Here is a 27,975-nt window from a genome sequence, read left to right as displayed (position 1 = left end):
TTTAATGTATRCATTGTAAGAATCAAGGGTTTGCTTTGTTTCAAGGAACAAGAGTGAGTAAAACACGTGTAGCAGCCTGCAGAGGTAAAGCTTCTCAGGTGCAGCACTCCAGCAGCACCAGCCCTTCTACAGCACAAGACAGTAAGCAGCAAACCCAACTAAGTTTCAAAAGATGCAGGATATATTTGAATATTGATATAAAACCTGGCAGTTAAAATTTGTGTTTCAGTGCTTAAAAAACAGTAATCGTGACCCAGCTCAATAATGCTGCAGGCATATTCACTAATTTAAGACATATGAAAAGACAGCCAAACCAAACACAATGTTGCATTTTACCTTAACATTTTTGTTTGGGCATGCTTTTTTYCTAAACCATAATGCTATTTATTATAATCTCCCCTTAATTTAATAGTGACCAATTTATACTCCATTTGATCAACTCAWGAGCAAAAATATTGAAGTGTCACATTTCTTATTGGAGCTTTCTGAAAAGCATACATAAGTAAAAAAAAAATCCCAAAAGGTTTTTTCACTCGCCAGTWATATCTGCATTAAAGGATACGGTGTTTTTATAGCTGAAAGGCCTGCCTGGAGTGTTATAGTAAATACAGAATTGTTTCCCAGCTGATGTAGTCTGTAGTTATCATATCTAAACTGTTGGATCAGCATTCTCCATCGAGCAGGGTCCAAGAGATCCTGTTAAAAAACAACACAACTATAAGTTGCTTTCAATCTAATTGTCCCAGGGGACAAAAGCCTGGGAGTGACAAATTGTACAAAACTCATTCAAGCAAACCCATCACAAAACAGAAGTGGACACGCTAATGCACAGTGTGGTTATACTTGTTTAAAAAGTACCTTTTAGCACTGCTTTATTAAATCAAGTATTACTTGAAATAGCTGGAGCAATATTCAATCTCCATCATCTGCCAAATGTTCTAATCAAAGCAGGTGAGGTTACTTCTTCCATTTAGTTTCTTAGAATGGTGGACTACTTAGGAAACAACATTAGTACAGTGGAATGTTTCCTCTACAGCCTCTGAACTATTAACATCAAAAGTCAGCAGTGTTTTTAACTCAAGTCAGGCTAATTCTGCTGCTAATCATTTGCAATATATAATATTCACAGAATTTTGTAAAAAGATTTTAATTTGAAGAAGGTGGCACAACCCCAGGTTAGAGAGAGCTTACATAAACTAATCTAATTTAGAGACAAAATTATTGCTGTGTGTTGTCTACAAGTTAGGCAATAGTAATTAAAGGCACAATTTTCTTTTTCATAGAAATGAAAACTAAATCCACAGGTCAAGGATATATTGAACCCTAAAAGCAATGCTGTTAGAGTCATGTAAGACCCTTTGAAAATAAACTTAGTGTTATCTATACAGGCAGAGACCTAATCCTTTCTTCTTATCCTTTGTATCCATAACCTGCATTTTGGTCATGAGAAGTGACARTATTAATTTACCATATATAATATTTATCATACAGATATTATAAATATTGTAATGTATTATATTGATTATATTGTCAACTGTGCACACCCCACTTTGAGGGAACTAGGAGAAATAATCCAGGACATCTTACAGCACCTTCCAGTACCCAAAGGTGCTACAAGAGATCTGCAGAAGGACTTTTGACAAGGGCATGGAGCAGCAGGACAAGRGGAATGGCTTCAAACTGAAAGAAGGCAGGGTTGGATTGGATATTAGGAAGAAATGGCTGCCCAGGGAAGTTATGGATGCCCCATCCCTAGAATGCAGCATGAAGGCCACACCTCAAGTCCTGTGTTCAGTTTCGGGCCCCTCACTATAAAAAGGACCCTGAGGTGCTGCAGTGAATCCAGAGMAGGGCAGTGGAGCTGGGGAAGGGTCAGGAGCACAAGTCTGATGAAGAGCAGTTGAGAGAACCGGGGTGCTTAGCCTGGAGAAAACCACATGGACACGGCAAATGAGAAAGACATGGTTTAGTGGTGCTGCTGGGTTGATAGTTGGACTGGATGATCTCAGAGATGTTTTCCAACCTTAACAATTCAATGATTCTACGTTCAAAAGCAGGTTGGATTGGGGTCCAAGAAAAGTGGTCTAGAGAAAGGCACAGTGACATAAGATTGTTCAAGGAATATCAAAARAAAATAGCTTGTTTTGCCACAACAGTAAATGTTTTCTTCAAAGTCCTGAAAGAGGRAAAGCCAGAGAAAGTTCTATTCATTGTTATAGAAGATGCTTCTTTCCTTGGATTAATAAAAATCAGTTAGTTAGAGATACGGTCTCACAGACTYTGTTAAAGGCATTTTAAGAAGCCATTTATGCACAGAACTCGTAGTCAACATTCTAAAGCCAACATTCCAAACAAGCATGCACTGTGATTGTATTGAACCAGGTAATTATTAGAGAATCCAAAACATAACTTCCCTAAACTAGAATGTTTTCAGTCATATCCATAAGTATTAGGGAATTTGTTCTAATTGAATGGTTAAACATGAAACAMTCCTAGCTTTTTCTSCTTGCTCTCCCTCATAGRAACATTCCATCCAAATGAGCCCWWAGRACAAAATACAGCATTTTCATTTCCTGCCTATTTCTTTCTAACTACTAGAATAATGATAAGCTCTATCTTACACCCAATCTTCTAACACTATCATTAACACTATCATTATCTAAATCTATCACTTATGCTCATAACTTAGATCAAATCTAGCATGTAAAATAACAGAATCCTTCTAGGACTCTGGGGTGAACAAACTCWTATTAATTCTGTGGGTTGATGGTTTCAGAGTTTTTTTGTGTGTTTGTTTTGTTAAACCATGATTTCATCATCATGTTTAAAAAACATGTTTATACTGGCACTTCCACATATTGGCTTGGCATTTCATGGAAATCTTGTTTTGCTTTGACAACTCAACTCTTCTCCACCCTCTGCCTCCAAAGCCAAATTAAAAAGAAGTGAATTAGCACATGACCACAGAACTCAGTCTGGTGAAACAGCAGTTACCTCTGAATTTTGTTTGATTCAAATTTGGATGTAGCTATTACCACTAATATCTACATTAATTTGCATAAACGCTTATTTTAAGATCAAAAATACTGCTTTCAGACCATTCAAATCATCTTTCCTTTYTTCATCCCAATCACTGCAATAACAATAATGTGATAATTACAATTAAAAGCTGCTGCTGGTATACTAAGGCCACAGCTTTCTATGCTGAACAAAAGACTTTTTTTTTTTCTTTGTACTTCCCCATCTTCCATCTCTTGTATATTTACACATTGTGTTTCCAGCCCCACAGATCTCTAGTGCTGGGTTTATTGTAAGCCTAGCATGAATCCATGTTACTATTACAATCCAACTGAAACAACACCAATACTATCTGAATTAATGTACAAGGACTGGTTACTAAAATTAARAACTCTTACAAAGGTTGAATTTAGGAAGTAACATAAAAAACCCCCACATTTTTCTGATATTATCAATGCAGTTTCCTGTACAGAAAAAAGAACTAAAACATCTGTTTTACTATTGTGTTGCACCCCTGAATTTTGAGCAGGATGTTACCTTATAGGGAGAGATATGAGTGTCTGAAGGAAAGGCCAACATTCCCATCACCTGTCGAACCTCATCCAGCTGGCTTCCCTCAGCCTGACTGAAGTGCTTTCTTGCATGTCTGAAATGCAGAATTGATACTTTATTAGACAGTCCTGTTTCCAAATCAAGTAAATTTAGATAATTATGGAAGATTTCAGAGAAAAACACTAGATTCTGCTCTCAATATATGAACTCCAAGAGTGCTCTATGTACATTTATAAGACTTGAGAAAACACATCCTGCATATGGGAATGCAAGAATGACTARGAATTAGCATTTTTACACTGTAATCTCTTAGATACCAGAATTTTTTTACACCATCGTGAAGTCTTGTCTCACCTACAACTAGAACAACCATGATTATTAGAAGAAATGTCTCTGCTCATGCAGGCTCAGTGTATGAGCATCCCTTGGCATACACTCACAAGTGAGATAAAAGCAGTCAGCACAAAATCAGCTCTTCCAGACTCATTACACATCAGCAGTGTTCAAATGCCTGCCCTGTTTATACTGACATTTGGGGCAATGTTTACTTTTAAATAAATGTCTTTGTCGGGGACAAGGGTATAGGCTAGAAAGCAATATCACTTTCTGTACAGACTACAAGAAATTGTAGGGCAATGTAATAGAAAACATCTTGTTAACAACACTTTTTTGGCCAGAAAAATAAAAAAATAGGTAGAACTTTAGTATAAATGTTTTTACTTTAACACATACAGATTGTAAGAGATATCCACATTTTCAGCCTTGTGTGTATTTGGAAAAAGTGACAGAATTACCAGAAATATATTTAAACCCAAGATACAAACTTTAACRTTTTTCAGGAAATAGTAAGAAACCACAAAATTGTTACCAGATTATAAGGTTATTCAACTACTTTAAAACCCTGTATGAAAGTTTCCCATTTTAGTCTTTCCAAGATCAGTAATTCTCAAGTTGRAGTATAAGTGGGCAGGAAAACCCTCCAGCCTTTAAACTGGATGATTCAAGATTTCTGCTAAAAGCTCCTGTTTCAGTGGTGCACAGATGAAGCACAGTAAACTGGATATGGAACCWGCATTATACTGAATTTCTGGCATTGCATAAATTGTAGGAAAGTTTTCCCCTATGCTGTGAGTTCAGCACAGTTTGTATTACGGGGAAGATACCAAATMATCTCTCAAGTACTCTACTAAGAGTTTGCTCTTTTTTAACTTTTGAAGAGTCTTTTATTAATTCCTAAATTACTTTTAGTAACAGTATTTTCAAGATGACCATTCCATGGCTTGAATAAGAAAACCTAGGTAAGTTTTTTTTTTCCCCAATTCTGAATTTGACTTCTACTGAGGTCATCAATACCATGAGAACAGCCTCTTCAGCAGTGTTTCAGTGCTCCCATTTCCTCTCCCACCCAAACCAGGAAGCAATGGAAGTTATGTAGGACAGACTGTTTCCACCCAATTTCCTATGCTGGGTGAGCAGTTCAGGAATGTAAACATTGCTCCCCAGGTGATAATTGTTATGAGAGCAGAAGCACAAGCCCCCTGGCCTGAGAGAAGGGACAGCCTGGACACACTGGAAGAAAGCTAAAATAACAGTGGAGAGCTGCAGATGAAATCAAGAGCTTTTRAAAACAAAGAACAGGCAAGCCAAAAAATTCAGATCCACCAGTTGAGACAAATGACTATCTGTGCATGCATGAGAGAAAAGAGAGGAAAGAAGTCTTCTGTAAAGTACTGATCAGAGTGCACTTGTGTTCTGTGATGGTAAAACTGAAGTGACACTTGAGATTACACCAGCCTGGTTAAGTGTTGAGGTTCTCCTCCCTGCCAGGCCATCACAATTTGCTCTTAYAGACAGCAGGTCAGCATGTCTGTAGGAAGATTGGGGTGACAGGCAAACACTGGCCACATGTACTGTGTGTGTTCAAGGGGGCTGGAGTTAAGACTTTTTAAATGTAGGATACCTATTCTCTGTACAAGTGCTCAGCAATCCAACACTTCCATCACTTGCAAAGTACAGAACACCCTGGAGCRTGGTGCTTGTTTCGGGTCCAGCCAGAATGAATTAGGTTTTCTAAAGTGACCTTGCATTAGTCTTCATCTCCTGACTTTCCCTCCCTCCTGTGTTCTTTAAAACAAAACAAAGAAGGTTTCCCACAAGGTCTGCATGCTAATGGCTGAACTTTATCCACTGAAAGCCAACACAGGGAAATTAAAACAGACCAAGATATCTTTTAATGGTGAAGCAAGTTCATTAATTCATAGYATTCAAGTCTTTTTTAGACTGGGAAGCAAGACACACTAACTACTAGGAGTTACTTAGGAATATACAACAAGTAGTAACACCTTATTTGCCATCATGCCATTAATCACCCCTTTCCTTGCCATTCAGCTATTTCCATCTCTGTGGAAGCATTGTTATACTCTTGAAGGTCTATGTGAACCTTACAATGTTTAATTGCTATGTTTTTACCACCCTCAGCACACACTAGTCAGTATAGCTAAGGCACAGGGCTAAATTTTTTTAGAAAGTATTTTTAAATCTTGACAGTAGACCATTCCAAAGCCACTAGCTAAATTCCTGTGACAGATCAAACTAAYAGGTAGAAAATTTTGGTTTTTGAATCCCAGAATGATTTTGTAAACTCTTTGGAGACAAAGTCCATCATCTTTTGCGTGTCMCTCCAGCCCACACAGGTACAGCTGACATACTGTACTTGACAAATATTTACTAAGACTTGAAGACCTACAGTTCACTAAGGGTACAGTAAATTGTTACAAAAGGATACACATTTGCAGTGTACAGATTRATATACCTACATATGCCTGAATATAAAAATGAACATTATTGGGCAGTAGCAATAATTGAACACGAATATAAGGTGTTATCAAGAAAGGAGTTGTTTCTATTCAGTTTTGGCCAATGCCTGAATGCCTTTATCTCAGATCCTTATGACAACCAGCAGGATTTTTACTCAGAGTGCTCAAAAGTTTCACTGTTTTTATACCCCTGTTCAACCCCACTGCACCAAAAAAACCAGTGTTCATTCACCATTCAGGAGAGGAGTTGACTAAAATGATAGACTGTAGCCATTTTCTCTTCCCATTATCAGCTATTCTTATTTACTCCTTTTTGTCCTTAGTATCCCCAAAACAAGAAGTRCACATGACGTTTTGTCAAGCTTTTAGCTGAGAAATTTGTGTATCTCTGGCACTGCACAAGAGCAAAATATCAGAATGCTGTCAGATTTCCCTGAATGAAAATTASTGAGAGCTCCTAAAGTGTGAAATTGGTACTACCTAGTAGTAGGTACAAATTTGACAAAAAAACCCTAAAGACTGAGAGTTAAAGGCTAATGATACTAGGCAAAAAACTTTGTGTTATATTTAAGAGATTTAGTCTTTGTATTCRAGAACAGTTTTTTACATTCTTGAAACTTACACTTTCAAGGCTACTCTRATAAGATATCTTAGAGGAAAGTCTGTTTGTACTCATATTCTAAAAAGCTACACAAATTCAAATACTTATTAAATAAGATGTATAAACTTGAAGTTCCCATCAGTTTTAATGTAAAAGCAATGTCACTTCAGAGGTTCTCAGCAGGCAGCAAAGGCTTTCAAACTTATTTAAACACCAGCTGCGTTTCAACAAAATGTCAGTTCCCCCAGTTCCACTCATACAGGAAACTCCTTAGTAAACAGCCTCTTTCTCTGCTTTCTAATGGATGCCTGACCTATTTATTGCACTATGGACACAATACTGAAAGAATCCTGCTGCAGGCACTTAACAGAAGCAAGCTAATAAAAACACAAGTTGCAARGCTTTGCTAAAAGCAATGAGATTTATGCCACCCCTCCCCAAAATGTATTCCCTCATTCATTACTTACTTTGAAACAAAGTAGAATTCAACGGGAAAAACTTACATTTTTAAGCCACATTATTGAAATGAGGCATTGAGACGCTGAAGTCTGAATGAACAAAATAGTAAAACTCATCCAGCTAAAAAGGAGGAGTGAATTAAGATACAGAAAGACTCCCATAGCTCCTTTTCCTTTTACAGGTGGTTATGAAGTTAAAGCAGCATTGCCATGATTGGCAAGTTACAATTGCCAAGTATAAAATGTATRCCAACCCTGAATTTCAGCAGRTATATGGAATRTATACACTTCACCCTTAACAACACCCAATGGGGATGCCTTSTTTGYYATATAGATGGGAGCTCTAAGTTGTRAACCTCAGAGACAATGGTAATACAGGTTATTCCACAACAAGTGTGCTGTGCCCTCCTGAGGGCTGAGTTTGCAAATTTTATCACTTCTGATGTGGAAAAGGGATGAGAAGGAAACAAATATCCAGTAACAATAAAATACAGAATGACCTTATCTGCTGTCCCAATTCTCAGCCTATTTCCTTATTTCAGCTCTGTGCCTGCCCTCTGGTTTCCAAGCCACATAAGGAAGCTGTAGCTCAAAGAAAATAGTTTTTAGAGCATGGACTACTCATTGTTAAGATGCATGACTGCACACTTGGCAAAGAAACAAACTAGGAATAAAGCTAAAGGCACAGTATTCATTTGGTATAAAGAGCTGCATGGGTTTCAGAAGACAGATAATGGAGTTGAGTCTCTTTCATCCTTTTCTTAAGTACTTGACAATTCTTTAGGATTTGGTAATTCTATCAAAGGGTAAGTGCACATATCTAAATRCTAGTTTGTAGGTTTTGTTTTTAATTATTATCTTTGGTTTTAATTATTAACATTAAAATTAGCTGGAGTTTATCAGATTGCACATTTGCATTGGCTGGGACCAGAGCAAAGATGATTTAAGTGCAAGTAGGGCAAAGTATGAATGATATTAGTTAGCTCAAAGCAAGCCACAGATTTGAATGAAATTAGACATAAAACCTGAAAATAACCCTAAAACTTTGCCCTGCAGGAGAGCTTCTCCATCTTTACTTGCAAATATGCTAGAATGTTTTCAGTCTGTACATACATTATTATATTTTTCACACACCTTTGTGYTCCTCTGACCAAAAAATCAGTTCTGCCACAAATAAATGTTTCAATTTCTGCAGTACCCAGYTTGGGTTTAAGGGCAGCAGAACTTGCAACTTCCTTAACAGAAATACTGCATGACAGTGTTCTTATCAGGATGTACCAACAAAGTTTCAACTCGGGCCATGAACTTCTCAGTGCTCTTTAGGTTTAAATATCCTTTAAAATATTCTTAAAAAACAGAACCCCTGTGAGTTCTCCTTCCCTTGTGCACATGTGAGCTCCAGTAGCTCTGCCACCTACACCACACTTTGGTGCTGGCAAGGTCATTCATTACTTACCAAATTATCAACACATTTCTTTGTCCCAGTTATTTCAGCAGGACTAGTTTCCTGTGTTATCCTGGAACATTTTTTCAACACCTTAAATCAGGACTATTAAGTCAGACGCATAATTTCTTCATGTGTTGGTACTAAAAGTATTGTCAGAGAAACTGTGGAGTTGAAGTGGGGCAGTGCTGAGGTGTGACTCCAGTTACTGATTCACAACCCTCCTGGGCATTGTTACTTTGTCTCTGTAGTCCCCACTGAGGGGTGAAAATRGATATTGAGCTGGTTTCTTCATTTGGAGACAGTTGAAGGGAGAGAAAAACTAAGATACTCATCCCTTTTCCACCCATGACCATACAGAATTCTAAATTAGGCATCAATACAAGGGGTGAACCCAGCCTTGCAGGTAACTTGGAGAACAAAAAAGCTTAATAAAGAYAGAAAAGCAGAAGAGAATTCAGTCAAAATTGAAATGTTAAAGTTTTAGATGAAGGTTTCACTAACCTTTTCCTATTTTTGATGATTAAAACTGTAATGAATTGCCATGAGAAACGAGCTGTACCTCTTGAAAATTAATTAAGGGTGAATATATATTTATGTATTACACTGTATGCCACCAGAAATCCATTTGCTTTTTAAAACAGATTATTTTTCTAAACCTTGATTTTGAAGAATAAGAAGATGCAGAGTTTCAGTGACAACATCAATTCTTTAAAAAGACACATCTGTGGAATGACACTTTGCCTTTAAAACAAATTCAACCCAGCTTAAATCCTGATGACAATACCAGGCGAGACCCTTCACAGGCTTTACAGGGCTTCTGTGTTGCAACAACAGTCACATGTTTCTRATGAAGCATAATACCATCTTGTTAAGAAAATTGTTTGGAAAGCATCCTAATTTCATACCTCACAGCATCCAGTCTCTTGTTCTGTCGAATGAGTTCAATGAACTCCTGAATCCTTAGGCTGAACTCCAGACAGCTCTGAGATGAAAGACAAGACAGGATCTTAGATGGTGCTGAAGTTGCACCKCATGGTTTGTTAACTACATACGCACAACAAAAAAGAAAGTGTTAATAACATGCAACCTTGTTTGCTTGCTTTTAGGCATTCATGCAAAAAAGTTGAAATGCTGACTCTACAGACAAGATCAACAAAGAATTCCCTAAAAGCAAACAAAATCATCCTCCTCTTGCCTCCTTTAAAACTTCAGCAGGGATGAACTTTTTCGTAATGACTGAAAGCATTGTTACCTGAGACAAAAATGAGAGTAATAGGTGGTTTCTTTGTACTTTCTTACAATTTAAAGTGATAGACTCAACAGTAGTTTGGGGCTCTGTGATAATTTAGACAGGAAAGGTTTACCCAGAAGACTGCAAGGAAGAAACAAGCCTTTAAATATTTTTTGAAAAACCCCAATATTAACAAAAACCAGCACAAAGTTCAAGTTGCTGCAATACCCTCCCTCCCTTTCTTCAAGCTTCTATCTCATTCCTCTTGTCAAACATCTAAAAGCCATGCTAGAAACAAGTCTCAAACAAGAAAACCCAAGTGGCATTTACCTGTTTTTGGAAAAAGGTAAAATTTGAAGCCTAATGAAGTTGACAGTGTCCCTTTAAATCAAATTCCATCACCAGTTCACAAAATCTATAAAAAAACTTTGAATATGTGGAATTAAAAAGTAAAAATTCTCCCCCCCATAAAAGAACAAATCACTATGCTTCTTTACAGGGACACAGTCAACTGTTTTATTACCTTACAAAAATACTGAAAACCCAAAGTCCTCTGAATCATGTAAAGGACTCTATTCCCCGARTTCCTCTGCTCCACTTGCTGAGTGSTTTTTTCTTTACCCATGCTTCTRATGAATAGTTGCCTTTTGTTTATTGTCCATCAGCATAGTCATATCAAAATTCCTCAGTGACTTCAGAAGATTTGAGCAACTCCAAATTTCTATCAGTAAGCTGCCTGGGGTGACTAGTGCACACATTGCAACAATTGCTTATTTAAGATTTGAACATAAAAATGATGCATTCTGCTATATGTTAAAAATTATTTGTTTAAGGAACAGGAAAGAAATAATTTTCAACTATGAATTTTTCTGCATTCAAGTCCAGATTTAGCACAAAATAAAAATTTCTCCTCTTCTCTGATACTTTCAATAGGACGATTTTAAACAACCTTTTTATCCACATCTACACAAACTCCCCATTTAGAATTTTAAATTAGTTTGTTTCTACTAAAAATMTGATCAAGTTTTTTAATTGTTAAAGATACTAAATCCCAGGGCTTCCTGTTYTGTTAAGACATTTCAATAGCAAAACCCACATGCCAAACAAATGAATTTTCAAGTAAGGTGCAAGCTCATGGCCCTATGGGTTCTGCAGACGAGTGTAACTAGTAGCAGGGAGTCCTAGACAATCAGATGATGCAYATTCCATATCTCTATGCCTTCAAACAATCCCACAGCAGCTCTTCACAAGATTTCAGACYGCTCATATCTGTAAAGATTACATGACTGCGTTCCCAGACCGCCRAACATTTTAGGTTTTAGATAAGGCTTGCATTCAGGTAGGTGGTGGCTGGGATTTTAGAACATCAACACTGACGAGTAGCTAAGCAATTACAAGCAGAAAAAAATGTTTATGTTTCAAAAAGAAGCATAGTAATTTCTCTTCTTCCAACTCTGATCTCTCACAGCCTTAGCTTTGATTTTTGTTTGATTAAAAAAGAAACAAAAAAAAGAAAAAGGTGTAGGGCTTGCAGAAATAGATTTTTCTTCTTGTTTGTTTTTCAAAAAGAGGATGGGCRACATTTTTCCTTATTTATTGTTTGTTGAAAATCAGTGATGGAAAAGTACGAGGTTCCAATTATATTTCTTATATTACTTAACATTTGAAGATTACACAAGGGGGACTTTTTAACAGAATAATTATGCAATATTGTTTACATACCAATTCTGGTTTTCCTTTAATGGTTTCCATAACAAGATCATCATTTTCTCTAGAGTAATCACTGGCCGATTTACTTTTGCGTCCCATCTTCGGCTCGTTCTCAGTTTGGTGCCCCTGAGTGACAGAGAATGTCACTCTTTGCTTATTGTTAAGTGCACTCTAACATTTTTGGTTAAAAAAGTGCTTACTTTAAAAAAATAAGACACACATCTTTGAGGGAGGCAGGGATTTTGGTTAATATCAGTTAAAAACAGATTTCTGCAAGCCCTATAAAAGATTACAGCATGTTTTGAAATACATAATCTAAGAGACAAGGAAATTTAAACTGACTGCATAGCAACCAGTACACAGCATGTTCAGCTCATGGTACTCAGTGGCTGGAGGGAGACTTCTTGTGTTTATTATTTTATTAGATTTCAGCCTTCATTTTTGAAAAAAACACACTTCACTGTTTTTTTCTCGCAGCAATTTAATGCTTTACTGTAAAGTTTTGCCTCATATATCCAACAGTTAAAAATTATTAAGACTAAAATCTGTATGAAAATTTAAACCTGAGGGCAGAGATTACCAATTAATTCCATTCTTAAGAATGAAACTTTCATGAGAATGAAGAACCTTTATGTATAAACTGAGTTGTAGTCTCACTAGGATGCAGTTATAAATTTAAGTTTACATGCATCAAGACACTGGCTATTTCTGCATTTAGTTGCTTATAAACTACACTAAACCCAACTGAGTATTGTATTTTATTTGAGAATAATTTGTTGGGACAATGCTGAATCCAGAAGATGGCCTATCATTCAGTTCCAGGTTTGACATCCATGAGCCTGTTTAGCTCCAACTACCTATGCCTTTTTAGGATTTATATACTTACTGTCCTTACTTATATACAAGATCTCATTCAAAGCTTGTAATTTAAAACAAACTGCCCATATCCAACATCYAAATAGTTTAGAAAACAGTTTAAGCAAAATGTGAACATGTTACATTTTCATACCTTCATTTTTCTGAGTCTGGATTTGTTGTCGTGACACCAAGCCAAGCAAGTCATAGTCTCTTGTCTTTCCAATGACTCTTCCACCTCTTTAGCAGTCAAAAACATCTCAATGTTTACCAAGTCCTTCAAAACACATAAAAGGAAAGTAGCTCTTGTTAAATTGTRCTTGTACTTTACACAGCAATTCTTCACTGGAGGTGGAATACAGAGATATAAAMGACTTTGTTCTCAAGACCTCTGGTTTTTACAATTGTACTTTGCAAAAAGACATTACAGGATATTTCCATGGACTGAAATGTTCTGATAGTGACAACAGTTCTCTGAGTCTAGTTACATAACAGAACTAGAACACAAAAATCAAGAAAAATATTAAAGATTACACCTAGAATCTTGTAGTCTTCTACACAACTGACATGCTTACTATCACAAATATTACCACAGYTCTAGTGAATGAAACCACTCACAGAAATGGATGGCATTTTCAGTTGTCAGAATAGCTTAACAGTCTTAAAAGTTTTACCTTCCATGAGACAAAACTGAAAACTAGAACTAGCATCAGTTGTGCCACATTCACATCTTGCATTTCATTAGCCAGTTTTTCCTTACAAATATAGGAAATCTAATAGTGTTGGAAAAGTGGACCAAATCATGTTAGGGTTATCAGAAAGATTATTTACAGAAACTTACGCCAAATGTATTTCTAAAGTGCAGTAGAATTCRCAGCTTTTACTAAATCTTTCTCAAATTACTTGAATTTTACAACCAAAACATTAACATGCAGCTATATTTTATAGGYTGGTAAATGGTTTTGTTGCTGTGATCATACATCAAAAGAATAAAGGGCCTCACACAGCTCTAGCGGTATCAAATTCAGGTAAATCAGAATTCAGAAAGCTACAGAACAGCTAAGTTTACAGAACAACACTGAGACTGGCCTTTATCTGACTCTTCCCATCTCCTTAGGGATAAAAACCTATGTTATCAATGTGTTGGCAAATGGACTGAAAGAATGTCAACCTATTCTACAACAGTATTTTTAAAGTATTCCTACAAGAACATGAAAGTAGTCTTCTTGCTGGTCTGAAGTTGTTCTGATGATACACTCAAGTGGAAGGAAAGTGCATTACTCTCCTGTGCATTATAAGGTGACCACACAAAAACCTCTTACCCATTAACTCATCTGTGTAAGTAGCTTGACATATAATGCAGTCATATTCATTATCTTGCTTACATTTCATAGAGCTGCTGAGTGGAAAGACAATTCCATTTAAGTTAAAAACAAACATSTCCATATATCTCCTCAAGCTTATTTGAGCTATGTGCCCTCTTAATGAACAGCATTTGCTTTTACACCAAATTAAAATGAAAGCATTTCCTTTTACATGAAAAAAAGGATTGCATCTGCTAAACAGAAACAAATCACTGGTTTAATCTCATTTGTTAGCTTTTTATAGTTTAAGCATCATTACAATAAAAAAAAGCATAACAGAAGCATTTATTATAAGCCCATGAGCTAGTGAGAGAATCCACCTATCTGCATTTATCAATTAGGCATTAGTATAGCAGCCCTCTACTATGAGCAAAAAGACTGCAGTTGCAGCTGAGGCAGACAAAACTCTTAACTAAGAAGGGAATTTCTACTTTGCTTTTGAAAATTTAAAATGGGAAAGGTTTTATTTAACAGAAATGCTAATTAGATTYGCGGTTGCCAAAAGAAGTCAAAGCTTGGCAGCCTTCTCTATTAAAAAGACAGTATGTATCCAGAAAACAGAGAAGAACATTTTAAATTAAAAGAGTTTCTTTCAGAACCAACAATTACATTTAAATTGCACCAATAAATAGGATTTTCTTCTCTGTTGACTCGATAGAAAGTTAAGGAACAATATAAAAAAAAGCATTAAGAAATCCTTTTGTGGAGACAGAAATAGCTTTTGCATTTGATTAGAAGTAGTTAGAAGTCTTAATCATGCAGACTGATACCAGAAAAATACTAAGACACAATCGGGCAAAAAACTTTTAAAAAACCCCACATGTACTCATGCCACACAGGGTTTTTTTAATCTGATCATACTTTCCCATCTTTTTTTGGTGGTGTCTACTCTTGCTGCTTCTTCCTTAGCTAGGACTAAGGAAACAGAAGAAGGGGAGTATCAAAGGATTAATAAAACCAGCACAGCTCTTCTACATAGGCCAGTYGGGACTACTCTTTGTCTGTCTCATCTTGGCTGGAGGGGAACCAGTTTAGCATTTTTAACAGGTATCTCATGTTCCAGTCACAAAAATCCCCATTAAGACCCCAGTCCTGAATAGCTTTTTGAAAGTATTCTGCAATTCAGARTTGCACAGGCTGCAGACCATACAGAAACATTGTCTTTCTCAGCTTCCAAAACAGGATTAAGGTTTAACAGGCTGCTATGAAATGCCTCTCTTATATAATTGATTTACATATAAAATTGAGTAAATGTAAATACACAATTTTAGAGAAATGTTGCCACTTGATTTTGCAGGTGCAGAAAAAGCAGAAGCAAGGAATCTGTTGCCACACACTCCCCCTCGAAATGACACAGTATTCAGCACCATGGCAAATGTTTTCTGACTTGTATATAAACTAAAGAGGAATTCTAAACTCTTTAATTACCCTCTTTACAGCACCAACGTCTCCCTTTATTTTACACTTCCARCTTTCACACTGGAATGGGGGTTGCAATACTTTCCTGCCAGAACTGCAGAACTAAAGAGAAACSTACCCTGCACACAGATTATTTCAGTGCTGTGATCAAACCATAACTCTTAGCACTGACTTTCCAGCCTCYGTACGTTGTCATAACTTTACCTAAATCACTTGATTACAAATACACAATACCTGAGGTGGGCAGGAAGATTGATTTTMATGAAACTTTTATTAAGTTCTACAATTGTACTGGAAGTCTCAAATGTCTCAAGGACGAGAACTTCCTCGATTAAGTATTAGCTACAATTGTCCAAACATGCAACAGGGGAAGCACAGTACAAACCAGGAAGTACCACCTGGATTTTATAATTTCTGCCTTAAAAAACCACTATTGCACTAAGTGAACTAAGTTACMCTTCTATACAGCAGTCACTAACCAGGTATCAGAAGGGTAACTATTTCAACACTGGGTGAACTTTATAATAAAAGAACTATTTAATTCCATTACAACAGTGAAAATTCCAGAGAAAGACATTTATTATCAGAGAAAACTGCACATGAAGGCTGAAGACATTTTAGTGAAAGCAGAGATACTTTATTTAAACAAGAATACAGCTATCCATCACCCTGTGCTCTGCCTGATTTACATATATATAGCTTTTAAAATATCACTGTTTCTTTTAAGCTGAAAGTGCCTCTAGGGAGGGAGGTTACCAACCCCATGATTCTGCACGGAACTCCAACTATTAGGTATAAAATACTGTGAAGAATGAGGATTCCTTTATSATATGATTAGTAGATACAGCTTTTATGTTGGCTATGGGTGTGTATCCCATTTACTCAGATAGGTTCTTAGTAAGAACATCCCAAACATGTTTACATCCCCTCCTCTGAACAGATTTAGGACTCTCTTGTCAGCATGACCAGGAGTTGATTGGCTGAGCTCTCAGGGCATCTCACCCCATTCCAGGGTGCTCTCCTTGGCAGTTACCTTGTTTCCAGGAGACTCCAGCACTCAATGGAGGAAAAAACTGCAGCAAAAAATGAACACTAGCCTGAAACACCAAAACTAAGAGAACAATGAAAATGGGCCCAGAACTTAATGAATTTGCATGGTTGAGCTACAGAAGTGATTCACAAAAATACAGTGAAGGTTATGAAAAATAATAGCTGTGAAGTAATGARGAGGTATGAATAAAGGCAGTAGGGTAATTTGGTTTAACTGGCAGATATATAAGCTTCACATGAATTTAAAATTAAACACAGCTACGTTTATTATAAAGTTGTGAACTRAACTGGCAAATATATATCAAAATGTGAATTTAAACTGAATTTTAAGCAAAAAAAGACTGTAACTTTAGATTGTGCACGATTAAGAGAATTCAGCAGTGAATTGGAAAAAAACCAGATCTACATATGTGGCTCTAAATTCACCAAGAAAACAGCTCAGAATTTTTGGCACCAGATGCAACAAAAATAGCAACTTTGCATTAGATTGTATGTCAAATGGCTTAGAAAGAACAWAAACATCTTTTCTGCAGTAGCAAAATAACTACAGAAATTTGTGTARTGTTCATGTGATGATTTTTATGTAACGTTTCAAAATTTGGAGCAGTCAGGTCAAGTAATTCCTCTCCATCGGTCTCCACTCTGCACATGAGCTGAAGTACTTTTACGTTATGAGATCTCCAGTTACAGGTCTGAAAAGCTGTCAGGAGGAATGTGTGATAAAATCCCATATAATTCACATGAACATTTAAGTATTAATACAAACCCCTGAATATTTCACATATGAAATGTGAACCTTTAACAGGGCTCAAAACCAAACAGGAATGAGTACTAAAACACATAATACTTGATGTTTTCAAATCTCCCATAAGCTCTTCAAAAACAAGATTAATTCATCAAAAAAGAAATGTTAGGCTTAAACAAGATAATATAAAAGATTTGATTCAGTGAAAAAAGTCAGCATTTTACAGAAAACTTTTCTCAGTGGAAAAAGGCATCTCTCATAAAATAGGCTATTTGTTGTATAAAATAAGCAATTTATAATATCATAAGATGCTGTTTATGTATTTTTTCAAAAATGCAAATTGCTTATTTTTAATTGCTTACTAGCATCAATATGAAATTGAAAATAGGCCAGTATGCCTCAAGCTATCGCTGGCTCATTGCCAGGAGTATGTACCAATAACAATTTTAATAAGAGYGACTATCTATCTATACACATTACATGCATAAGAGCACYATYCTCATAAAAAAGCCTTTGCTGATGCACTTCAGCATTCAGTGGCATGGTAAACTACTTGTATATGAAATACAATAAACACTCAGATCACTCAAACAGCAACTTCAGAAAAAGCTGTGTTAAGCTTTTAATGACTACTCGCATACCCTCTACTYGCAACACAACCTTCAGTGTAATTTAGTTCTGTGGAAGTGAAATAGAAACACAGTAATGAAGAGTTAAAAACAAAGAGGTCAATTTAGTCTACTATATTAATATATTCTTTTCTTAGAATTTCCCCTGTGATGAACACACAGCAAATCTAGGCATCATCTCAATGCTGGGATCACTGTTACACAACTCAGGGAAAGGCAAACACAAGGAGCTGCAAGGTAAGACCAGCTGGGGAAGAAGAGGTCAGTGTAATCCCACTGTGGGGAAACAGTGAAAGAGGCATCACATGGCAGGAGCAGGAAGCYTGGAACACACCACAGTCACACTGCAGAAAGGAAAAGTGACATGCAGGTGAAGGAGGATAGTGCAGGTGGTTTTGATGGCAGTAATGCGAATTGGAACCACAATGCAATTCCTCTGCACCTACACAAGGGCAGGAATAAAAGGTCGATGGAATAACAGTTTTTTCAAAGTCAACACAGGGTACATATGAACTGCATTTACATTGAAGGGACATACAAATTAAGAAAATAATGACATAGGTGGTGACAACATAGCAGCATCACAATTACTGAAGACAAGTTAAAGTGGGGCACAAATGAACATTAAGAGGCCTCCTTACTCTGTGCTCATAAAATAACATTGYCTGAAGTTCATTAAGCTACTATTAAGTGTTATAATGCTACACACATTAAGAGGATTAGAGAGAAACTAAACAGAGTAACTGACAGAATGTCCCACTCAAAACCAGCTGCAGAGCTAGTTACTGGGGAGAAAAGCAAAGACAGCCAAACCACAGATTCGTGAACAGAAGAGCCAGAAATCTTTTTGTCTACAAAGTAAACACAGTACCCATGGTGTACAGTCGAGCTTTTTCACATGACAGCATCTTCCGTGCCCTCAGCATAGCACAGACCTTTTAGTTCTGCTCAGTTATTTTTGAAGGATGCCAGTATCTTATTGAGCGTCTGTCAGAAAAACATGGTCTTTATATAACTTAAGAGGATACTGGTACTTTTGTTAACTGGTTCTAGTGATTAATTCATGTCCTAACCTTGTGTCCAACTTCAATTTTTCTGACGTTTGATTCTGTGTACTGTTTCCTCCCTAAGCCTTTTTTCTCTAGATTACAAAACTCCTTGGTATTTGACCTCTGTTCTCACACCTACCAAAAGCACCCACCCATAACATTTTCCAGTCATCCTCTCCCTCCAGTTTTGCCAACAGCTTTCCTAAAGTGTGGTGCCCAAATACATATTCTGGTACTGACTTCTCCAGAACCAAGCGAAAAGGAGTGTTTCACCCATCTCCTTTTGCTCAAGGACATAAACTGCTTGGAAGAGCCTCACAGTTGGAGCAAGCACTGAGGTTGGTTATTAGCAATCTGTTTTCCCAATGCATCCTCTACTCCTGCCTCAGCAATTTTTGTAGCYCAGCAAATGGCTGCACCTTTGCCCATCAGCACATTATACCACGCTAAGTACAGTAATAAATGACTACACTACAGCGGTGTGACAAAGCCTCTAGAGCTTAAGATGCATCACTGGGCAGAAAAAAACTGCCTCATTTTCTGTCATAGCCTCTTCTAGCAGAGGAAAGGCACCCAATCCTTTGTCAGGGGAGCACAGGCCCTGCAGCTTTTGTCCACGCAGGATTAGTCTGTCTTAGCAGCTACGCGTGYTCTCTGACAAAATATTATCCTGTCATCTAATGCAGTAGTAAAACAAAGCGTTAAATTTGATGCAAGATTTACACTTTGAAGGAAAGGTAACAGGAAGATAACACAGTAAGAAGAGGTGTAACTGAACCCAAATCTCTTCTACTCCTGGGTAATCTCCAGGTGATAACACCATTSCCCATTTAGATAAAATTTCAATTCAGAAGTTTTTCTAGCATCACCAGCCTTCCAGCCTAAGCATTTTGTAATAATTTAGYTCAGTTATGATATGCTACAGGTAACCCACTTTGTCTAAACGGACTGAAAAAAAAAAAGATGTTCAACATCACAGCACACTTCATGTTGTTGGCTTTTGAAGTGTCAAATGATTTGTAATGAGGAAGTTTGTTATTCTGCTTCGATCTTGACTATTTCACATTTRCATAATTCTAATTCCTCAAGATGCTTGAGACAAACTGCAGATGCAAGGCTGTGCAGAAACTGCAGCACTTTGAAATTCAGATGAACACACCCAGACACTCATTATACCAATCTACTCAAAGTTGCCATGCCTACACTAGGTACAGCCAAAACACATTTAAAGGGAGCTTCCGAGTAGCTCTCTATAGCCTGGTACTGCAGGGTAACTCCAAGCAGCACAAGATTAAACCCTGGCACCTTTAAATCAGTTATGCCAGTTTAGGAGCTCCTTCATACATAGYTTTCCTGAAACATCTCTAGTGTGGGAACAGCAAGTCACAGGAGAAAGACACAAATAGCTCCTGGCAAAAGACACCTTTTACCATTCCGCCTGCATTTGGAAAGTCAGCTTGGCTATGTTCTGCATGACAGYGAAGTAAATAATACATTCAAGCATTATGCTGAATATTATTCACCTATTTAAAATTGAATTGTTATGAACATAAACTTGTTTKGATTAATTACTTTAATACATGTGTGTGTTTGCCTATAGGCAATTCTTGGACTATGCATCTTAACAAGGTATATTCTAAAGGTATATTTGTATGATTGTTAAAATAATCATTTATTCAGCTTTTAATTTTTTAAAAAGATAAAGATAAGACTTAATAATGGTCCTTTTTGTGATGCTCTAATGTGCAGGTTATTTTCCACCTCCCACTTTTTGAGACAGTCAAGTAAAAAATAAAAATGATTATTCAGGGAATGGATTACTTCAAAAATAGCAGCTTCAGTAAGATTTTGCCCCATAGAAGACAGAAATCCTTCAGCAGTATTCTATTGAGGTGTCAGCTGAAGGATCTATATCACAGTGCTGAGKAACACTTTTATAAAGCAAGGAAAGAACATTTAACTTCGAGGTTGAAAAAAGGAACAGATACAGAATAGGAAAAAGAAGAGATCAAGTGTTTTGTCAAAAGCCATGAAGCTTGACTTTAAGAATTCAAGCTTCTCTTATGACACAAGACATCAAATAAGATTACACAGCTTTCTATAACAAAATTAAGACAGAGGAACACACTTAGATTTGTTGCAGGCATCTTTTCTAGTTAGGCTAATCCTTTGAAAACAGTTTCCAATTTACAAAAACTGAAGCTGCAATGATGCAGTAGGAAAGAGTAACTGGACAGTACTGGAGAAGGAAGAACAGAAGATAACCAGCTTTTTTCCCAGTGGCTATTATTCCTTTCATTTACACAAAATAATTTTTGAAAATAAATGTATTTACTACTTTGAAAGACAATTAAGTATTTTGAGAATGGCTTTTCAGTATCTATCCTGTTTTGATACTCTCCAGTGAATAACCATTACCACAGATTTAGAAGCTCTGCTCAACAAGGAAACCATTGACAGTAACTGGAGATTTGAACTCCCACTTCAAGAAAATTGCAATCTTTTTGGGACTGTGTCAATTGTCAATACTGYTTGAAGTGTGAAGAAGCCCTTGTAATATCGATTAATGTTGACAATGGCCATATGTCTAGATAAAACTTCTGAAATCAACAGAATCCTCAAGATTTTTCTCCCTCAGTTCTCAAAAGCAAAAGGCACGCTCTGGGATGAATGCAAAGGGCTAGTTAAGCATCTCTGAAGGATGCTGCACCTACTTAATTACTGATCTAATTGCTAAGAACATTAATTGGCAGAACTTTAATTGATATGCTTAATCCCTAATTTAAGGTCAAATTAACCAGTTTTAAGCTATTTAAGAGTATTTTCAACTCAAGTAGACAACTGYATTACAGTGCCACTTGCCCACSCTGCCCAGGGGTGTAGCAGCTCTTMTGTTCCTCAGTGAATTACAATTTWAAAATCATTTGCTCCCTGCCCCAACACACTAAAAACTCGGTTGAATTTATGCTATTCTTCACAGAAAAGAAACATTGCCACTTGTACAGCTTTTGTACAGCATWAGCATTAAGGCAAGGAGATATATTCTTTCACAAAAATAAGCTAAGWGAAGACAGAAAGAGGATTTACAGCATATGATAAGGGAGACTTCAGAATCTGGGTTTGTTTTCAATCYGACAGGCAAAAATCACTACAGCTATACATAATTAAGCAAAGAATGTAAGGACACTTTGCATTTTTATTTTTTYCTTCCCAGCCTGTAAAGGAAAGGGCTGGGAAAAAAAAGTTAAAACTCCACCACCTCCAGAAACAGTARACTAAGCACTACATACACAGCCTAATTATAAAATTTATCTACAAACAGAAACCAACTTCCTACTGAAACATCACACTACCAAAACTAGATTCGTTTACCTATTTGTTTATCTATTTTTCTATGCCAATTAATGGCATAGAAATGAGATAGAAATGTAGCAGAACAGGGAATAACTAAGTTGAAGAGACAACCTCGCCAGCTAGCCGTAAACATGAATTGCACATGAAAATGGCATTTTTATATTGGTGTGGCATTACAAGGTCCTTATTTTGATTCTATTTAGTCTAATAAGCCAATACGGATGAGTTTTATTCATATGCAACAAAAAAAACCCTTAATATATAATTGGCATCTTCAACCCAAACTGTTTTCCAAATAATTAGGAAGCCAGAATACATCAAGAAAAAAGTGCACAGTAGAATCCCCTCCACCCCATATTTACTTTGGCACAAACATGACAGATTTCTGTCTTTGACTGTCAGCTCTTATTTTAATATCATTCACATTTTGGTTTACTTTCCCAAGCAGCATTACTTTTCTTTAAAGACATATAACACRTTTTGTCTTTGGAATTTATTTCTTATACTGCCATAACTTTTTGCTGTATAAATGCCCTGTACCCAAGGTTATTCCTTACTTGAGCTAGTTCATAACTCTAACATTTAAAACTTCCCAATAATTTTTCACATCTAGCCTTTTTTTCCATTCTATTTACTTCCTAGTTTATAACCATGGTTTTTAAGCACTTAYCTTCTATTACAAGATTTCATAGCCTATCATTCTTATGAAGGTAACTAATTTAGAAAATAGCCTAAAATTTGTCACAGCCCATCAAAAACTATTACAATTGGACACAATGGCACAGAATCAATCTTTGCCAATAGCACACAGCTGACAGTTTGCTCAAACATAAGGGATGATTTAATGGTTTTCCTTTGGTCATTGAAGCAGAATCCTTTCTGACCTGCTTCACCCATGAAGCACCTTTGGAGCTCTGCAGCTCTCTTCACATGCAGGAGCCATACAAGAAACACAAAACAAGCAGGCTGAGACTTGCTCCCAAGACTGGTCTAACAGCTACTGGAAAGCATTTAACCTGGGATCCCTAAGCTACAACTGAACTGGAAAGAGCTTCTTCCTTCAGCCTTTCCAAGGAGCAGCAAAGGGCACCTTGGCCATTGGCCCTGCAATCAGAGGAACAGAATCACAGAACCGTTGAGGTTGAGACCTCTGGAACTTGTGAAATCTCCCTGCTCAAAGCAGGGTCACCTCTAACAGTTTACTTAGGATCTTTCCCATTCCAGTCTGGTTTTGAGCATCTCCAAGTACAGGGAGACTCCACAAGTCCTTGTGTCTGCTGGTGAGCCCAGAACTGTTCACAGCACTCCAGATGGGTCTAATCAGCGTTGAGTGGAGAGGCTGGATCATCCCCCTTTCTGCTGCTGATGTTTATCCCAGTAGAACCAGAGTGCTGCTGAATTGCTCTTGCCATGAGAGTGCATTGCTGGGCCATGCTTAACTTGTCCACCAGCTTCACCTCTGGCTGCTGGACAAGCTGAACAATTAACACCACCTCTTTCCAGGCTCTTACTTAAGGTATAACGTCTACCCAGCAGTGGTAACATCAAGGCAAGACTGGYGGTGAGGATATTGATCAAAATTCCAGATGAAACCTCAGTCAACAAACACTACTTTGAATGAGAGAATACCATGGTATTTTGTAATCTCTACAGCAAAGTTACATTAGTAAGCATTTTCAATGCTCACATCCTTCAGCAAGAAAGGAACAAAAACAGAGATTCTGTCTTATTAAACCAGCAAAACCACAAATTCTGTGTAGCAACCAGCATCATATGCTGTAAAAGCTGCTCACAAAGAGGATCACTATACAGTAAGAAAGACCAAGTGCAAAGCAGAGAAACCAAGGGAAGCCTTATCTTCATTAAGCCAAAACAAACTGTAATGCTGACTAAAACGCATAATTTGAGCAAACTAGAAGAAAAATGGCCTCAGTGCATTCAATGTGCAACTGTGTTCTGAGTTATTTGAGTTACTTTGATGTTATGCAAATAAAAAGAATTAGGYTTGCAGGCAGAAGGTAAATAATCTTATTTAAAACTTCCTTTTTAACACATAATTTTCTATTCAACAAACAGAATGAAAAGCTTTATGCCTTCACAGGTATGATGCTTTGTATCACAGGGTCTCRCAGTATATCATGAGAGACTTCCACACTCATGTCTAAACCGAAGCTGAGCATTACTTAATCAGGCATAACAGAACTTGCTATGAAAGTGAAAATATTTCCATAGTGCTTGTTCAGCAGACCTAGTAGGTACAGTAGGATGATGATTCAGCGGACATGAGCKCCTGCTCAAAACAGGGGGAAACATCTACCAGAAATGGGAGAGCTGCTGACCAGTCAAGCTGCAGTTATCCCAGCATAATTGCCTTGGGTATTTTTGACTCATATGCATGGGCTGTATCTCTAGTGAGGCACAACAGCCTCTTCAGTTGATTTTTTCAGCACTATTTCCTATTAATACTTTGTAAGCTACTTCCCCTCTCACTTCTATTCAGCCTCTACATGCTATTTCCTATTTGGCATTACTGAAATTGCTGCTGGTTAAACAGGATTAGACCAATAAAGCAGTCAAGGAATAACAGACACATGACACACAGGTTCCTGTGACAAAGAGCAAGTACTTATGCTCTATTTTGACATCAGTACAAAAACGTATTTTCTCCCAACAAAATGACAGATGTGTTCAACTACCCTATGTAAGAAAGGCAAAGTACATAATGATAAAGAGTGGCATACCTTCTGGACTCAGGAATATCAAAATAACTTAAGATTGAACGATCCCTCAGGATCAAATAGCAAAGGCTACCTAAAATTTGCAAAAAAAATTTCTCTAGATAAACAGCAAAATCTTAAAAAAAACAGTTTTAATGTCCTTGTGGTTTTCGGAGGACCACAGTGAGGATGCATTGCTTTGTATAAAGAAGCTAAACTGAAGTACACAAACTCCAAACACTTCATAACCCACTGCGAGCCCAAGCAAAACCAACTTGGTAACTAGYGAAAGGAAGGCAACAACCACAAATTGATGAAAACAAGCAAACCAGTAAAATGTTCTTAGGATCATGCAAGATAAAATGGCTACTAAAACCCCAAATTGTATCAAGATTTCTTTTCCCAAGTAAAGTCAGCTTTCCTCTCAATCCTTTAAACAGTAGAATGATACAATAGAACAGTTGTTCCTGCAATCAACAAATGCTGTTTTGCTCAGTCTGGTCACCTACACGTATCAGCTGAGTGGGGCTAGACAGATGGGAAGCTCCACCACCTGCTTAATCAGAAGCCTAAAGGTCTCTAACAAGAAATTTTGTATGACATTTGAGAATTAATCTGAGTTTTAATAGAGTAAGGTGTTTATCTAAAAGCTTTGTAATTTGTGACTAAAAATTATGCCTTCAATTTTGACTTATTTAATACATTAAAACACAATTTAGGCACGTAAGGAGAACAAACTAAAACCTAAAAAGATTAACAGATAAACATTAGCAATGAAGGCACACCAGTACATAAAAATAACTGTTACGAGGTTAAAGCAGCTTATTCTATTTTCCAACTTCCTCTTTACTACCATTTTGTTAGCAAATTAGTTCACATTGCTACCCACCTCAATRCCACTTTGTCTGGCTAGTTTTACAGCTGTGTTGTAGTAGCCACAGCGTAGGAGATGYTCCACCATCATACGATCCATGCGTTTCTTCTTCCACATGTTTGCAGCAGCTGGCTGGTCACTACTGTGCTCCTTCAGATGTTCAATCCTACGTTTGCAGAGCTTTGCACTTTCATCTTCAGCCTGGATTGATTCAACAGCCTAAAAAGTAAAAACTAACAGTAAGAGCTATACATTTTCAATCTCCTTTTAAAGGAAAATAATTGTTTGTAAGTGTTCTTTACATGTTACACAGTTTATCCCAGTAGTGTTTCTTACATTTAGAAACGTTTCCTATGTCAGTGTAAAAGATATTCTTGCACAGAAGCTAAGTCTTGATATATCTGACATTATGAATATATACATTTTTCTGCTTAATTGCAGTTCATCCAAAACCAGCAAAGTATCAACTATGGCAGTAAATGCTGTAATAGCCTGCAAAGAGCTTTGTGAGGGTTTGCAGTCATCTGACCCAAACAGTTGAAAAGCAAAATTTCCACCTCTAAMCTATGCATGGCTTCTTCCTCCAGCAGCTGTCCTGCTGGATTAGTTCTGCTGGGGAGTGATGCAGAGTAAACCCACATTACTTCTGATACACTGGAGCCATTCTAATCAGCCATGCAATAATGAAAATTATACAAACAGTTGGCCTCTTGGCACCTGTAATTCAAGGATCTAAAWGCAGTTTTTCAAAAATCATTACTTTTGTTAAACTGGTACTATTTTATTTAACTCTGCTACTGTGGAAACATGCACCCCTTACTAAGGAGCCTTACTTAGGAAAACACATTTATCCAGAGGAAGTAGATTGATGATTTCAAACCAACATATTGGCATATACAGCACAAAACACACCACTTCATTCCCAAGGTATCACCACAATTTGTTTTAAAAATTAAAACCCAAACATTCAGCTCATACTTTCTTTCCCTCAATCTTAAAGTCAGATGGCTGACTGGTTATGCTGCAAATTTTACCAGGCAATTTCGTAACACATAATGCCAAATGGGCTGACTCAGTACAGAGCACGTGACAACTCTGGGCCATGTCAGGCGACAGAAATCTGGCAGTACCTTTAAGTGCCTGCAAAGGTAAAGGCAAACCAGCAGAGGATGGTTAGTACCYTTCCCATCTGCAATGTATCACTAGTGATGCAACTGCAAGTTAGGCTGCCTTGTGGTGATTCAAACTGGCTGGCTTGTGCTGGAATGGCTGCACAGCCCTGGCAGCTGGAAGGTACAGGCAGGTCTGCCAGCCCAGCCCAAAGAACCCGGCAGGCTTTTGGCAGCCMGCTCTGCACTCCATGCTGACACAGCGACCTTCCCAGAACTCAAGCTATAGTATCAACCTTGGATAACAACTCCAGCAGCATTTGTTGGTTCTATTTATGTTTAGCATGCCTGTCCCTAGACAGAGTTCTTCTGGAAGATCAGTATTTGAAAAGCAAAGTGAAATAAGAGAAAACTTGCAAGGAAAGTTCACTAAGTTTTTTTTTTTTCCATCCCCCCAATTAAGCCTGACTCTGATCTGGCCCTKGATACCAAATTTAGGCACCTAAAACACTAGTCACTATACAAGAGTCTCTTACTAAAATTCATGTAAACATTTGTAGCATGAGTTATTTTTATTACTGAAGTCTGAGTTACTTCTGCTTCTGACTTCAGCTTTATTTTGTAATACACAATTTAGAGACAAGTATTTTGTTTGTGTTATAAGCTGGGTCTCTTCCTAATCAGCAAGCAAACAGTAACTCAAGAAAAAACATACTTTCACTTTTTAGATGTCTGAAGGATTATCAGATGTGAAGGTAGCCTTGAGAAATATTCCAAATACAACTTAGAGAACTCAAGGCAGCCAGGCACAAAGGTTAGACCCATTCTTATTCCAAAGGGCTCTTCTTATGTGGCTTTATATCAGGACTTACACAGCTCTTGCTGGTTTTTTGATCCTTCTGGTACATTCAGAAAGGCTACAGATCCCTTTTAAAACCCTCTGAAGCAAGTCTATCTGGACTTGCCCTGCTGGACAT

At 37.2% G+C, this 27,975-nt stretch overlaps 1 protein-coding gene across 4 annotated transcripts in view; it reads right to left on the bottom strand.

Annotated features, from left to right (window-relative positions):
- The window catches only part of MAEA (macrophage erythroblast attacher, E3 ubiquitin ligase), a 49,432-nt gene that overhangs the window by 2,016 nt on the left and 19,441 nt on the right, over window positions 1–27,975 (bottom strand). For 3 of the 4 annotated variants that reach the window (XM_057376220.1, XM_057376217.1, XM_057376219.1), the window contains 6 exons: window positions 25,905–26,108; window positions 12,843–12,965; window positions 11,846–11,959; window positions 9,798–9,874; window positions 3,556–3,664; window positions 563–696 (listed from right to left, as the gene is read on the bottom strand). In XM_057376220.1, the coding sequence (XP_057232203.1) occupies window positions 563–696; window positions 3,556–3,664; window positions 9,798–9,874; window positions 11,846–11,959; window positions 12,843–12,965; window positions 25,905–26,108 (761 nt within the window). The remainder of the gene's footprint in view (window positions 1–562; window positions 697–3,555; window positions 3,665–9,797; window positions 9,875–11,845; window positions 11,960–12,842; window positions 12,966–25,904; window positions 26,109–27,975) is intronic. The other variant, XM_057376218.1, reaches the window with a different exon arrangement.

This window comes from Malurus melanocephalus, unplaced genomic scaffold, assembly GCF_030028575.1.
Source record: "Malurus melanocephalus ecotype Western Australia unplaced genomic scaffold, MMel_1.1 scaffold_274, whole genome shotgun sequence".
Taxonomy (NCBI): Eukaryota; Metazoa; Chordata; class Aves; order Passeriformes; family Maluridae; genus Malurus; species Malurus melanocephalus.
Note: the sequence above shows the minus strand (reverse complement) of the source record. Positions and strands in the feature narration are given on the sequence as shown.